Source organism: Orbicella franksi, chromosome 8 (genome assembly GCF_964199315.1).
Source record: "Orbicella franksi chromosome 8, jaOrbFran1.1, whole genome shotgun sequence".
NCBI lineage: Eukaryota > Metazoa > Cnidaria > Anthozoa > Scleractinia > Merulinidae > Orbicella > Orbicella franksi.
The window spans coordinates 20,258,966-20,275,049 of record NC_138152.1 but is presented as its reverse complement, the minus strand read 5'-3'; the positions used below and the strand labels follow the sequence as shown (position 1 = coordinate 20,275,049).

General features: G+C 38.9%; 1 protein-coding gene and 1 long non-coding RNA gene across 3 annotated transcripts in view; one reads left to right on the top strand and one right to left on the bottom strand.

The window, feature by feature from the left end:
• LOC145494600 (uncharacterized) overlaps positions 1 to 2,435 on the top strand; it is a 40,220-nt gene extending 37,785 nt beyond the window's left edge. Inside the window, exon 2 of the long non-coding RNA XR_014050272.1 lies at positions 2,274 to 2,435. This is a non-coding gene — a long non-coding RNA (uncharacterized LOC145494600). The remainder of the gene's footprint in view (positions 1 to 2,273) is intronic.
• LOC145494585 (E3 ubiquitin-protein ligase MIB2-like) lies at positions 452 to 15,582 on the bottom strand. 2 transcript variants are annotated; one of them, XM_081474095.1, is made up of 19 exons: positions 15,066 to 15,582; positions 12,711 to 12,882; positions 12,020 to 12,257; positions 11,360 to 11,554; positions 10,779 to 10,883; positions 10,283 to 10,387; positions 9,838 to 10,000; positions 9,619 to 9,749; positions 9,122 to 9,229; positions 8,211 to 8,251; positions 7,681 to 7,846; positions 7,062 to 7,216; positions 6,628 to 6,754; positions 5,427 to 5,627; positions 4,465 to 4,646; positions 3,980 to 4,307; positions 3,108 to 3,417; positions 2,925 to 2,990; positions 452 to 2,099 (listed from the first exon to the last, which is right to left on the bottom strand). In XM_081474095.1, exons 1-19 carry the CDS (start codon positions 15,289 to 15,291, stop codon positions 1,870 to 1,872), a joined length of 3,249 nt encoding a protein of 1,082 aa, XP_081330221.1. In that variant the 5' UTR covers positions 15,292 to 15,582; the 3' UTR covers positions 452 to 1,869. The 2 variants fall into 2 exon arrangements, with proteins under 2 accessions (XP_081330221.1, XP_081330222.1); XM_081474096.1 differs by having other exon boundaries at positions 12,020 to 12,252; positions 12,711 to 15,158.
• Between the last annotated feature and the right edge of the window lie 502 nt (positions 15,583 to 16,084).

Below are 16,084 nucleotides of genomic sequence, written 5' to 3'. Positions count from 1 at the left end.
CCGATTGAATGACTGAGAAAAAGGTGCCATGTCCCTGATGTTTTTTTTTGTTTTGTTTTTTTTTTTAAGGTTCTTTTTCGTATTTCTAAAGCCGGTGAGCCGAGTAACGATAGAGAGCAAGAAGCTAAGTGAGAAGGCCAAAGACTCCTATTTCTAGATAAGCGTATCGAATATTACTTTTCTGTTCCTAAGCCAACACTAAGAGGTGAATAACATTAACAGAGCTTCTTAAAAGATCATAGAAACTTATTTCAGACCTTTCTTCACAGTTTGCGTCTATCTATGTTTGTGTAAATTAGCTCTAAATGGTTCACCATACATCTCATGACAATTTTAAGCTAGAATCCTTCGCGAAGGGTGAAGTTAACTGCTCATCTGACACTTCGATTTCAGAGTTCATTTTGCACATTCAAGAACTATTTTAGGGTACACTGGAATAAAATTAACAATATACGAATAGTGATTTTGATTCATCTGACCTTTTTTACAATCTGAAATTAAATCGGTTTTCTGAATTTGCACCAAGCTGTTGTCGCGTTCTACTAAAGAATCCGTTGAACTAATTATAATGCCAACAGGCCTAGGGTCCGTTTTCATGAAAAACAAAGGGTGCTACTGAAAGTCTAGTATGTACAGTCTCAGCTACTTGGCAGTCGATGCAATGGGAGAAAATGCGCAAAAGTTTTGTATTGCTTCCGTATATTTAAAAAGTTTTAATGGCCAGCAGTAAGTTACGCATCTGCTGTGTTCATTAGTCGGCTTAATTATCTTATAAAACGAAATTATCGGTGTCGGAAATTTTTGTGTGTGTGTGCGATAAGGGTTCGAAAAACTCGATGAGGCAAAAAGAAAAAATAAATAAATAGATAAATAAAAGAAGTGGATAGTTTTTCTTTTAAGAACTCTTTAACAAGTTTTCTAAGATAGTGATATTTAAGCGGGAAAACACTGTCTTTCCAAAGTCATAACATGCACGTGCACTTGAGATCTTGCACGCCCAGAAAGGAAAAGTGCTCTTCGAACTGAAACGGTACAATCCCGATACTTCCAGACTATTATAGGCTTCGCAAAGACACCTTATAGAGCACCATTGTAAAGACACAGAACAGGCGGGGATAGCTTTATGTAAAACGGATCTAAATAATATAAAGAAGCCTGTTCGCTCCCGATCACAACATTTATTGTTACTATATTAAAGCGAGATTTAGCTTCCCATTTTGTCTTTCGTATTGTTGATCGGTCTCATCCCAACTTGCAAACCTTTGGAAATTTAAGAAATTCCTGAGTTTCTCAGAAAACGCCATCTATATAACTGCAGTAAGCTGTGCATGTCCGTGTCTATCGTAATAGATTATGGCCAACAGAACTTTAGAAAAAAAAAATATTAAAACGAAGCATGCAGCAAAATCGTTAGTCATTTCTGGATAATGCTAAATCTACTCTGTTTCGAATAACACCAGGTCACTAAAGAAAGAAGTAAAGATAAATGGCGCAAAACCATCTTGAGACAAATGCGGCTTTCTTCAAAATGGCCATTAACGAGAAGTGGAAATGTAAGAGATAGCAGTACACTACCGCGTTTCTTTTCTTGGCTGCTATTGTTCTCATTTTGTTATTCTGTTGCTCATTTTCGGGAATTCGAAAGCCTGTGACGAAGTCGGTTTACAACAGGATACTAATTCAAAGTAAGCATAACTAAGTTCTGCATAGCTTAATTTTAGAATAACAGTGAAGTTGTTGTTGTTGTTGTTGTTGTTGTTGTTTAAATAAAGAAACCACACTTGATTCACAAATGTAAGCTATTACAGCAGCCAGTTTAGAAGTACTACTGCATTACTTTCTATTCATCGAATAAGTTAAGAACGTTGGTTAAAATATTGGTATTTTCTTCTCGATTGGCTTCTGGCAAATATGACAGATTCTTAGCTGCTCTGCACAGCTGTGACAGGTGCCATGGCCACAAAGGAAAATGATATTCTTCTTCCGTTCGACACAAATGCAGCACACGATGGATTCCTCCATCTTTCGCAGCTTTCCTTCCATTAACTGATATTTTGTTACCAGAGACTTGCTGTTGATTCCAATTATTGGTGTACCATCTGGAGGTTTAAGAGCACTTGTTAATGACTTGGGTAATAAAACCATTAAAAAAAAAAAAAACATTCAACACCTTGAGGCAAAGACTACAAAGCCATTAATATTGTCAGCAATGCGTAATGGATAACTGGGGTTTTGCAATGCTCAAAATGTTGCGTTATTAGTAATGCTAATAGGACGGAGTGGAGTCCAATTCGGTCTTTAATCATACGACTGATAACAAAATCGGACGACCGCGCAGCGGAATGTCCGATTTGTTTATTACGAGTATGATTACAGACTGAATTGGACGACATGAAGTCTCATTATCAGTTACTAATTACGCAATTTTTTAATATTGCAATTTTTTTGCCATCATGAAAATTACAATTTTCGAGAAAAGAAGAATAGCCAAGTTATGAAAGAAAGATGAAATTTGAATTAAAAGTCTGACAAAGGAGGAATTGACCACTAAACTACAACTTTGAATGTGATTGGTTGATTTAAACTACAATTTTGAATGTGATAGCTCTGTGATACCGGTGATGGCGGGTTACTTTTTACCAGCAGCACAGTGTTATGTAGCAACAGCACCGTCAAATTTAATTCATTTGTTCCCAAAACGATGTAAATTTGTTTTGAAAACCACTCGTTGACTAGGAGCACAGTAAATGGTCTTACTGTTAGTGCAATTATCACCAAGAACGTCAATAAATGTCACTCGATACTGATCAAAGAAGGCCCTTAAACGCTCAGATCCAGTTCATGACCTTGCTGGTCAGGCAACGCCCTGGTCTTAGAAAGTCTTCCTCGAGAATGCATTGTATTAAAGAATCCCTGCATATTACCTCTCATTCCTTTTCCAGTAATAGCAGTTTTGCATTCCAAACATCGCTTTAATCGAGGCGCACATTCTGCAAAGTTAACAGATTGACACTAAAAGTCATTTTGATTCACAAAAAGAAAAAAAACGAGGAGCAGTTATTTACGACATGTTGTAAACAACAACAACAATAGCATTGACAAGTCACCTATACACACTACAGTGTGGCCGCAGGGTTTAAATGCAACGACAGCCTTATTCTCCTCGCATATCTGACATTGTGGTTTTTGTTCATTACAGGACAGCAGATTTTCACTTTCTATAATTTCTTTTGCTTGATCCATATGTTCCTCGTTGCCATCAGCCTCTGTTTCCAGACCTTGACCTAAGCTCTGGTCATTTTCTGCGACTTCGTTATCCACAACCATTGCGACATCTTCATTGGTGCTATTGTTTAGTACTTCTGTGTCCGAAAGTTCTTCTTGCACTTGATTAGTCACTTCCAGGACGATATTTTCCTTTATATAAAAACAAATGAAGTTTGAAAATATTTATTTGCCCCTGATTATTTTTCAAACTACCCTATTTGTAGTAATAGATGTCCAACAGTAGCAATTAAATTAGACATGACGATAGATGTGAATGCAGCCATAACACTACTGGAAAAAAAGACCTGAAAAAATTTTCAGGCTTTGAACGGGATTTGAAACCACGACGTTTGCGACCCCGGTGTAAGGCTCTCCCAACTGAGCTATCAAAGCCACATGAGAGCGGTCGTGTGTGGGTTGGCTCTTTATGTTCAGTGGACGTAATACTCTGCTCAAGTATGTAAATTCCATAGTAATAGATCAGACAGATAAGTTGTTTTCTTAACGTCAATGATCCGCCCAGCATCAACATTTGAGACGCGGATTAAATTCAGACCGAAACTGGACTGGCTTGTTTCCTCTTTGAACTGCAAAGCTATATTATATATGACAAGGAAACTCCTAAAAAACTTACGAACGTGTCTTATTTCATGAATCAACCTGCTATTACATGTCACACTACACTGCCGTGTCATCTCTTTTTCGGTCTTACTTGGTACGAGGGCTCTCCATCCATAGAATTTTCCACGCTATTAACTTCCTCGTCCATTGCCACATTTACAGCACTTCCATCTTCTTCCTCCTCCTGCTTTTCCTGCTCTTCTGTAGCCTGAACAGGTTGATCTTGGACAGTGATGTCGCCGCAGTCCTCATTTACATCCTCTTGCCTATTATAAGCTTCACTTGTACTTGGCCTGTTACTTTCCAAATCTCTTTGGGTCCCTTCTGCCTTTTGAGCTAAGCTACTACTATTCACTACTTGTCTGTTTGAGGATTGGTTTGCAGCCCCAAAGCTTGGAACTTTCCTAATCTGCGAACTCCTGATATTAAAATAAATAAATAAATAAATAAATAAATAAAAATAGAAATATATTGACTTGACTTAGCGGACATAAAAGCATTTTACTAATGCATAGTGATAACGATACTCGAAAATGGGCAAATGACTTCACAAAGACACACTGTTGTTTCTAGTACCCGCCAGATGCCGCAATCTCGCGAATGAGATGTTCAACTTCTGATCCTTGACATCTATGAAGCGGGGTTTCGCCTCTCCCATTCACCTTGAACACATCAGCTCCGTAACTTAACAAGCAGCGTGAAACAGCTGCGTAGGAACGACTGTCTCCGTGAACTCGTAACAGGAACTGAAGACTAGGCTGAAGCAGGAAGAGAAATTGACGTGATTAAAACATTGCTATATAATATTTCCGGTCAATAATAGATACATTCATTGCTGGTAAGTACATAGATATTGAAACATCGACATTGTAAACTCGTAATACACTAGCTGAGCACCGCGATCATTTAGTATTCGACTTTAGGCGGAGTCAATACAAATTTCGCCAAATCGCGAAATTGTGTCTCGAAAATACTCTAAACAGTATTTTAAAAACCTGAAACAAATGTGTAAACTACCAATAAAACCTGATTAAACATAATGGTCACTGATTAAACTTACGGGTGTACAATTAAAGTTCAGTACCGTACATTTTTCCACACAGAGCATGTTACCAAAATTACCAGTTAAACTATATTTTTCCAGCTATGTTCGAGTATGAAAGTGAAGAATGATCATCGCAGTAAATTTTCCAATTAAAGCAATAGGAAAGAAGAAGCCTGAAAAAGAAATCAGGGCTTCAACGGGATTCGAACCCGTGACCTCCGCGATACCGGTGCGATGCTCTACCAGCTGAGCTATGAAGCCACACATTGGGAGCGAGGTCACACATTGGGAGCGATTTTTTTTTCAGGCTTCTTCTTTCCTATTGCTTAAATTGGAAAATTTACTGCGATGATCATTCTTCACTTTCATCTACAACCACAGTTCAAATTAGAATTATTTCATATATACTTCACATCATTATGTTCGAGTCTCTTAATTAGATGACATCGGATGGTTCTTTGATAAATATAACTCTATAGCGCTCTATATTTACCATTTCACTCATTAGATCTGTTCCTAGCAAGGACTCTTTAGCCAGGGCAATGTGCAATGCTGTATCTCCGTCCTTGTCGACAGAATTTACATCTGCTCCGTGATCCAGAAGAATTTCAACCATGACCGGGTAACCTTCATTGGTGGCCACATGAAGTGCTGATTGATTTGCAACTGTAAGCGCATTGACATCACAGCGAGGCTTTCAAACAAAAAAACATTTGTAATGGCTAGACTTAATTAAAGTCCCGTGCACACACCGACTATGGGAAGCACTGTGGCCTTATGGTTAGTGCGCTCTTCCCTAGATCGAGCGGTTCGGGTTCGAGCCCTGGCCGGGGACATTGTGTTGTGTTGTTGGGCCAAACACTTTACTCTCACAGTGCCGCTCTCCACCCAGGTGTATAAATGGGTACCAGCGACCTATAATGCTGGGGGTAACCCTGCGATGGACTAGCATACCATCCAGGGGGGAGTAAAAATACCCCTAGTCGCTTCATGCTACAGAAACCGGGATACGCTCCGGCCTGATGGGCTATTTGGCTCGTATGCAGACTTTTTGCACACACCGACAGACGAATTATTTTTTTGAAACTTAAATACCTCATCAAAGCAAAAGAAAAAAGGTTTAGTCATAACCATTATGTTACGAAAAATTGTCTAAGTCAAGTTTTAGAACCGGGAGTCATTCAGCCGTGACCAATTTGTATAAGAACATTCCAGAACATTCTAATCGTTATGTAATTACTCAGATTAGAAACTGTGTCGAACTACTTAAGCCTCCTGTATATTAGAGCGACAGTTTCTTCTGTAAAAGAGATTGATGCAAAATTGAAGAAGCTTAGTGCTGTAAATTCGTGAAGTTGCCTTACGGAAATAAATTAGGTTATTGCTGTTACCAGCGATCCTGAGTTTTTTCTGGAAACAACCCTGCTCTACAACGATACTCGTAACACATTATTTAACAGAAGAAGAAATACATACATGTACTATGTGAAGAGGGTTGACAACATAAAAATAAACGGCATTTAATACAAGCATAGGCGGTTGCGCTTTAGAATATCTGAAATATCATAATTATAATTTCGTAGGGGAGACAAAAACAGCAAAAAAATTTACTCATTTCGTAGCTTGCTATTTTCTCCCTTTTTTTTGCCAAGTATAATTTACATATACTCAAGTATAACAACGAGAAAGTTTACCTGCTTCAGGAGGATTTTGGCTATTTCACGGTGGTCATTGATTGCTGCAATATGAAGGGTTGTAAACCCGTCACTTTTTGCAACATTCAAGATATCGCCGGCCTTTGCAAGAAGCTTTTCCACAGCTCTGTTAAGTTGAACACAGAACAAGTTTATTCCTCAAAAAGGCCATAATAAGGCTGATAGCAACTGAAATAATTAATCAAGCGATAAAATTATTATATTTTGCGATGTTTAAGTTGGTTCACACTAATTATTACATATTCGAGTAAGTGACAATAAATACTCTATCAAATTCACACCTAAATAATAGCCCTAATCTATTTCTTGTATGAACGCCCTTAACTTCGATCATGATCCTTTGTTTTTGTTGTTGCTGTTGTTGTTGTTTTGTTTGTAGTGACAACGTACTAGAGCAATATTCCCGAACCTACCGCTTATTTCCTTTCAGAATGGCGTACTGAAGATAATTGAATCCTCCTCTATTGGAAACTGTCAGGGAGAACCTCGCGTTATCTAACAGCATATCAAACATGCTATGCTTCTGACCAGAGATGGCGTCATGAAGGGGGGTGTCACCAGCTTCATCCTAAAAGCAATCCACGCGTATTATTATGGAGCTCTTGGTATTATTTCAAAATCATTAAACGCTTATCCGTGCTCAATTAAAACCGAGAACTGTTTGTAGATTAGCATTAAGTCAGATCATTTTCTTATTATCTTATGTTACAAGAGGGGTTTACTTAAAATAGCGCCATATGACCATGAAGAAGCTGGCTTGGCAGAAATGCGATAAATTCGTATCCCTTTGTCATTGACACGAGCTATTTAAGCCCGGTATTGTGTGTTACTTAGCCGAAGAATTTAGGAAGCTGGACAGAAGCAATTCAACAAAAATCGTTCTAACTTCTCCCATTTAAAGTTGTGCTCAAAAATCGGACGCTCCACCTGATACTGGACAATGGACGACTCGAGAAGACTACTAATGTTTCTTTGAATACAATTGGGGATGCTTGACTTCTTAGTAAAACTCAGTGGTCACGTTAAACAAACCTGTAGATTAACATTACACTCAGAGCACTGTGTAAGTATCCGTACAGCCATTTCATTATCTCTTTTCACAGCCAAATGTAACGGTGTACTTCTGTTACTGCTGTGCTGCACATTTGGGTCGAAACCTTTCTCCAATAAAAGCTTCACTGCTTCACCACTCCGGTCCCTGAAGTCAACAGACAGCTATCGATAACTTACACGAGGTCAGAAGCCTAACAACCAGTAACTAACTGAGGTGAGTGACGACCCAAAGTAAAGTAAAGAAAAAGAAATGCAACTTTAAAGCAGGTATTGGGCTTTCCATATTTTCCCCTTACACCCCCTCAAGGGGCCCTTGGTCAGGCGTTTTGTTTTGTTTCGTTTTGTTTCGTTTTCCACTACACAACACAAGGATTATGGCTGCAGGCCGGACTTATGCACCAGCCTCCTGACAAAACATGCGCCTGCTTCAGGAGTCTTATAACAAATAAAAATATGTTTACTTGAGTCAACTTAAGTCGTATACCTACTGATGTATTACATAAACTCACGCATAAGTGGAGTGGTGCATAGCTGTGTATCCCTGACTGTCCTGCGTGACGAAGACACAATAGCATAACAGTTAAGTATTATTACAAAGAAAGTAAAAGAAACACTACACGTGATTTTTGGTAAACACCATGTTTGGAACACGTTCGATCTCAGTCTTTTCTTTTACTCTTATACACCACGACATCCTGCAAGACTACTCACTGAAGCTGGGGATACGTAAATGTGAGGCGCTAATAGTGCATTTATATAGAGCGGGTTTACGAAAGCTGTTTTTACGATAACTGCAGACATTCGCACGCCTTCATTGGCTAATTTTCATTTTCAATAGGCGAACACATGAATTTATAATTTATGCTATGTGTCAACAAGCGCGAGCGGACAATTTGACAATTTGTTATCGTAAAAAACAAATTGAAGTCAGTTTTTCATGCGTCTGTCCTGTTATTCATAATGAATTTCGTCATAACGTTGTCAAGGTAGTCTGCAGATCCACTCGGCGATCCACAGTTACTTTGACAATGTTATGATGAAATTCATCATCAATAACAGACGCATGAAAAACTGGCGTCAATTTGTTCATAACATACGGAATTCTTACACAATTCGGGGGGGGGGGGGGGGGTGCTGCCTGGTACCTTAAGGTTTCAGCACCAATAGGGCATGTCTACAAAATGTTAAAATTTGACAATTGGAACCTAATTCTCATCCATTATCGGAGGAATGAACTGGTAAGGAGTGCAATTAGGCAATTACACAATCAACGTTACTCTTTGCAAGTTAAGAGCGGCGCATATTAACATTAAAGTTTAAGGCAGTTGATTTATGTTATGTCGTGGAACTTATGCATCATGTGTTTGTTTGCGATGTAAAATTTTTGTATAATAATATAATATCAATTTCAATTAATTACCAGTACATTCCTGTTGGCACCTCTGTCTAGTAACTCTCTTATAATATCACAGTGTCCCTCGTGACAAGCTAAATGAAGGGCTGTATGACCACCCTCTATTTCATCGATCTGCCGAGTTAAAGAAAAAGGAAAAAGCAACAATATGCTTTTGGGATCCTATTCTATGCTGCTATTAAAAACAATTAATTATGACACAAAGCATGAACAGTATGTTTCACAGTGAAGATCGAGGCTGGCACTAACTTTGAACGCTTGTTGCTTATCTCTCCTCTTTCTGATCATTCAATACGGACAGTTAAAAATCATCCAAAGGTTCTTATATTCCATGCGACCTTCAACTGTAAATCCATTACCGACCAGTGACGTTATTTAAAACCACGTGAAGCCTCATAGAGATGATAAGAGAATAGTTACTAAACAAATGAAAAATGTAGCACATACATCGACGTCCTATATTGAACACAAAACGGTGTTACTAAACCATTTAACAAATATACCACTTCTGGTTGATCATCAAGGATCTCTTTGACTCTTGATAGTTGGTTTGTTTTAGCAGCGTTCACGAGATTTGAATTTCCTTGTTCACTGGCGTGTCGCAGAAGAAAATCTCTGAAAAGACTGAAAAATCCTGTTGAAAAAAAAAAGCATCAATAGCAGGATATGGTTAACTTATGAAAAGAAACGCTACGTTATGTTTTGAAATGCAGTTTTCTCACCCAATGGATCTTCGTTGCTTTCATCACTACTGCTCTGACTGGGTTCTGGTTCAGTGACGTATGTCACAGCAGCTGGATTGAGCATCCATTTGTCACCTTCCACTAACGTTAGGATATCACCGTTACCATCAACCTCAAGTACCTTACCGGTACGACCAAGGATCTGCATATGGGAGATCTAAATAGCTCAAAAATGCATTTGAATGGAAAGAAGGTGAATTGCCATTTCGGTTATTCATGTTTACATCAAAAGCTAATCACTACTGTTTTACACTAGTAGCTAATAGTGCTTTAGAGGGCCACTGGTTTGTTAGTATTTTTATACTATTTTAGTGCTACCCTCTTTACTTACTTACTTACTTACTTACTATTTAGATTAACTCAGTTGTATATAAATCGGGCTGAACAGTCAAAAAACGAACAAACAATAAGAGTAGGAACGTACTGAAATCATTGCTTCGTTCCAGCCACCATGCCCCTCTTGGAGTTTTTTAACAACCTTTTTGTCACTTTTGACTGCGACCTCATCACCACGCTTAAATTGTTGTATCTGTGTTAAAATATAGACAGAACCAGCGTTTGTAAAATGTTCGTGTAAAGATTATTTTCTCACCTACAAGCATCGTAAAATAAAGCGCTGTTTGCGCATTGCGTCTGTCCATCAATGGCTAGGAGGAAATTCAGAAATTTCCGAGAGCGCAACCTCGCCAAAAACCAACAACTCGTGAACATCCTGCACTTTTAGGTGAAAGACGTGTGGTGGAAATAAAAAATATCAGCAACAGCAACAACAACAAGAGAAGGGGAACGCAAACCTCCCCCCTTCAGCCCAAATCAGTTTCAAATGGCTGGCAAACTGTTTTATCGGTTAGATTTAGTTTTAAACATAGTTGGTGGCTATCAATCATGTTAAAAATTAGAATGGGTTAACTTTACTTTACCTTTGTTAACGCCGCTGGATTGTAACGCCATCTTCTGTCACGATACTCGACAACAACATCTCCATTAGCGGTGAAACCTTGTACAACGCCAACTTTACCGATAAACTACGTATTGGCAGATATAAAATATGAGAAAAGCTTTCCTAACAAAAATAATCTCATCACGATGTGTTGACCAGTTCTTATGTAACGAGAGCAAACAAAGGGTTAAAAAAAGGGCTAAAAGCAAAAACAACAACAACAACAAAAATAATATGAATCCCTGGGAGAAAAAAAAAAAGACAATCACTTATTTAACTGTTTATTATTTTTATTTTTCAGGGAAATATGAGCAAAAGCTTAGACCAATGTCGGAATGCTGTAAAACAGAGTCTACAGAGAGCGCTTTAATTGTACTAAAAGCATTAAATCTCAGAGACTTAAGAGCAGATAGGAAGAAATAAGCTGCTGATTTCATACTCCGTAGTGATAATAAGAGTGCTACAGTTGGAACATCAATGTTCGGAAAATTACAGAACTCAATTTGGGACCACCATGTTCTTTTAAGGCACAAAAACAAAACAAAGACGTTTCCAACGGACCTTCTCCATGTCTGCGTTCCAACCTCCATGGCCAATGGATAACTCCTGAAGCTCTTCTGTGGTCACCTGCTGGACACAGACATTGTCACCAGTTGTAAATCCGCTTTGAGACTTCTTGAACTGAACTATCAGAGGAGGCAGGTGATCTCTGTAATAACATCCTCCAACGGCTGGCACAGTACACTTGACATCAACCTTAAATGAAAAATTAAATCGTGTCTTCATGCCGCTACTGACGAACGGAATACTTTTTTACATACAGGTTTCATGTCGTTGTTTTGATTCAACAAAACTCAAATTTTTAATTGGATCCTGGACCGCTAACCTTTTCTTGATAGAAAAGCTGTCCTCGCAGTAACTTTGAAAAACAGCTTTGTCTTAAAAGATGTATCTCCGTGAGTACATATATATATACATCCTTTTTTTACACTGTGTCTATATAACTGCAAAATATAAAGGATCCATCGTTTGGTTCCGGGAATTAGGTCCGGTAATGCAAAGTTCCGAGGTAATCACTAAGAGATTAACACTAAATCATACCACAAATTTAGTTTAAAATGTTATCTCCGATAAAAAAAATGAAAACAGCAAAAAAAAAAAAAAAAAAAAAATAATAATAATAAAATAAATAAATAAATAAATAATATATAACAAACGCACTTTTCCATCTGTTCCAAGTCTGTAAATGTTCCCTTTTGGTCCATTCTTCCAAGCCACACGAACAGCATCATTCAAGGTGTCGTCACTCCATCCCGTGATCTCAGTAACTTCGCCCTCCATTTCTGAGCCTCTATCTGATTCTTTCCACTCCCAGTCTGGCCCCCTGACCACCTTGGCGCCCTTAAACATTCCACGGGCTTCAAGTTTAAGGGATCCTTGCCTTGCTCCAACGTCTACACTATTAAATTGCCCCAAGCATATATTTAACTGAGCTTGACTTTCAGTGTGGTAAGCGAAAGTCACTGCTATAAGTCGACCCTGATAATTCAAGCTGCCTTTCAATTCTAATGTAAAAGAAACCGTTACCTTAAAACAATATGTGCCTTGGTAGTCGGTACTGTACCCAAGTTGTGATGTCGACTCGTTCTTCTTATAATTAGCACTGGGTTCTAAAAGGACTGATAGGCCTTGAGGGACAGGGATAGGGGTGAACTAAATCATCAAAATAAGAACTCACCCTCTCCTATCCGAGATAACACAATTGATTTGCTACGTGAAATAATCACTCTAACTACAACAGAGATTCTTTTGCTGATTTCTTAACTGACTTCTATGGATGTTTATATATCCCTAACCTCGAAGTTAGCCTTGCACAGTTAAAGTAATTATTTTTATCATCTTGACAACTTACCCTTTCGCACGACTCTTGTCAATACGTTCAAAACGATGAGTGGTATCATGGATATCTGTCATGTAACACGTAGTACAGAGATCATAGTTTGCGCAGTTTAAACAGCGCCAGCGCAAACCAACAACAGGATCTTGATTGCAGCCATCGCAACGGACATAAACGTGCCTTACCCCTAGAACAGAAGGCAAATTTAATTATTTGATGACCTTATTATGAGTGCAGAATGAGGAAAATCCCGGCAATAAAAGATTTTGCTGTGGCATATAGCTTGGTTTTAGTTTGTGAGACGTTCAGTATGCACATTTTACGAGGAATTTGTTGGTTCTGGTGGTCCACGTGTGAACATTGAGGTCTTTTTCATCGCTGGCCACAGTTTCACAAACAACACGGAACAACAACAGCATTTATTACCCTGGCAGTGACGCATGGGTTTAAATTTCGGCTCTATCTTTTTTTTTCTGTCCTCGTTCAGTCACAAATCGCCGTCTGGTTTCTAAGGCGCATGCGTCGCCTGTGTAGGCGCACAGCACAATGAATTTTACAGACGTAACTAGAAGTTGTCGTCGTGAAACGTTAGCACGGATTCCATGATTTCTAGGGCGATGAAATCACATACAAACGAACACACCGTTCGCGGTAGACCGACACTAAAGGACATTAAGCGTTTTCGGAACGGGTCGGTCTGTAAGCCTTACGAGAGATCAATTTATGAGCGAACATTTTGAGTGAATTTATCAAGAAACATGTTATACCAAAGGAGCTATCAACCGGGGCTACCAACTCTTCAACTTGATAAAAAGCATCTTCAGAAGCGTCATCGTATTTTTAGATGTGATCGTGAACCAAGTAGAATCCCAGCAGGAACTCAAGAACGTCTGAGCAACAAGAGCAGAAAGGTTAGAGCATTTGTTTACGAATGTATGTGTTCGAGTGCACCTAAGTAAAACGCTCTGAGAAACTTCTAAAGTATAATAAAGTTAAAATCTCGAACTAAACGATATTCTCTCGTTATTTTTTTGTAAGAGAGTTATGTGTCTTTACAAGAATGAAACCTATGTAGCGACTTATTTTACATTTAAGCTGAAAGAAACTAATGTATGTTGACCCCAGCAAAACAATTCTTGGCTTGCACTGTCACGCAATCATGACGCAATAAAAAAAAATTATTCGAAAACCATTTAGTGGATAAAGTCAAGAAACTGTGATGTTATAGGAGATTAATAAAGATGACACTCCTCTAATTTTTTAAGTCTGTGCGTTTTCCCAAACCTCAGATATTCGTCGAAATATTTTGCACCAATTTACAGAGCCCAGTATGATGCCGCAATGTTGGTGTACCTCCGCGGTACACCAAAATTGCCGCCGGAAAATCGTGTAAACATGTGGAACTTACTTTGGCTATCTCTAATTATCTGTACTGAACAAACAAGCATTTACATAAGCACTTCTGAATGGGCTAAAAATCACGAGATAAGTATATGTTTTTCGACAAAAGCATTCGTAGCTTTATGTCACGCACCGCCATAACTCTGAAATCCAAAATGTCTCGCTTGCTTGAGAAACGCAAAAACAATAACAACAACAACAACGACCAAGGCTAAGGAAAATAGACTGAAACGTTTATAGGCTGATATAAAGACTTTACTCATCTCACGTCTTAAAGGCCTGCAAACGAGTAATAAGCTATTAATCGATTCCAAGAAATTCAATCCATAGTAGAATAGCTTGAGCACATCGATTCGATTGAATTTCGTACTAGGCTCGATTTGTGCCGCTTTCTCGAGTCCGGTTACAACTTCAAATGCAAAATATTTAGCTCAATTGCAATATAGCTAGTGCTTCTCAGTATAACGATTGCCTAGGTACACGCAGCAAGGCGTCTAGTGAGCGTCAATAGGCTAAAAAAATGTGTATAATATATGCACGTTTACTCTTCACTTCCTTTGACAGGGAGCACCGTCACAATTACAGAAATTTTAACCATATGGATGGTACTATTATTACTATGTTTTTTTCTTACAAAGCGCGAAGCTGTCTTAGAAAGCGTCGATTTTGTCGAAGTCCAGGTCACGAGGGGCCAGTGTTAATTTTTGGACTTCGCCATTCCGGACTGTCAAATGTGCTACCGAAAGTATATCGAAATGATTTTGCACGGTCTCGATCGTTTCGATACTGTATTAGCTGCCTCCAATAAAATACACTATAAACAGAGATTTCTATGCATTAATTATAATATTCGTTGTTTTGACCGTTTGCAATAAATTATGATTGTCGTGCATTTAGTTTTACCTCCTCATGGGAACGAGTTGCGAGTTCGACTTCTGAGGAACATAATAAAATTACGATACATTTCACCTTGATTTCTGGTTTCAAACACACGGAGATCGTGTTTTCCATCGAAGCCAGCCCTGTAGTTTGCTTTAGTCCCACAATCCCACTGAATCCAAACAAGCTGAGCGGTGAAAGGCGATTTCTTGTCTTGACCAATTTCAACCACAGTTCCTACGCAACCTTCTCCGCCATCCTGATTCCCCCATTCCCAATCTCGTCCACGTACAACTCGTGTACCCAGGATTTCCATTGCCACAGGCACGCCGTGCGTCACGACTGCAGCAGATACGATCAAAAGAGAGCTTTGTCGAAACGCTGTCCTTGCAAGCGAACGAGACGCAACAAGATCGCTTGACTTCCGGTTTTAGTAAACGATCGATGAAATAAAATATTTTGTTCAAGTGATGATTATGTAAAACAAACGAACGTTTGATTTTCCAAAAGCAGTACACACTATTGAAATCCGTCGACAGTGATGACGATGAGCGTGTTTAGCTACCGTTTAACAGGCTTCTTTAAAAATGCTTATATCACTTATTTTCTCAGAAAATGGCCTTGATCCTACGGGGATTCCCCATCGTTGCGATCTGAAATATGATTGGTTTATTTCGGTCTTACGTCAGCTATAATTGTTAATTTGAATATGGATTTTTCAGCTTAACTGCGTAGTTATTCGAGCAAAGACAAATTATCCAAACTAGGTAAATCCGGGAGCACTTTGAAATCTACTGAGAAAAAAATAGACGCAACGTAATACACTATATGTATTTATGGCCAACCACTCGATCGTCGCCCGGGGCGAGTTGCATTAAAGCGAGACTAGTTGGGCCTCGTTCGTCTCTGAGGGGAAAACAGACGAAGGAAAGGGGTTCACGATTGCCGAGGCTGATTTCCGTTTCGTAAACGGTCGATGCCATCATTGGTAACCAAGCCTTTCAGAATGGACGATGCCAGGAGCCCATGTCATGGGCTCCTGGTCACGATGCCATATCTGCTTTAGTATAGGCCTGGACAAGGTAGAAACTGGTTTTAATTTGTTGATT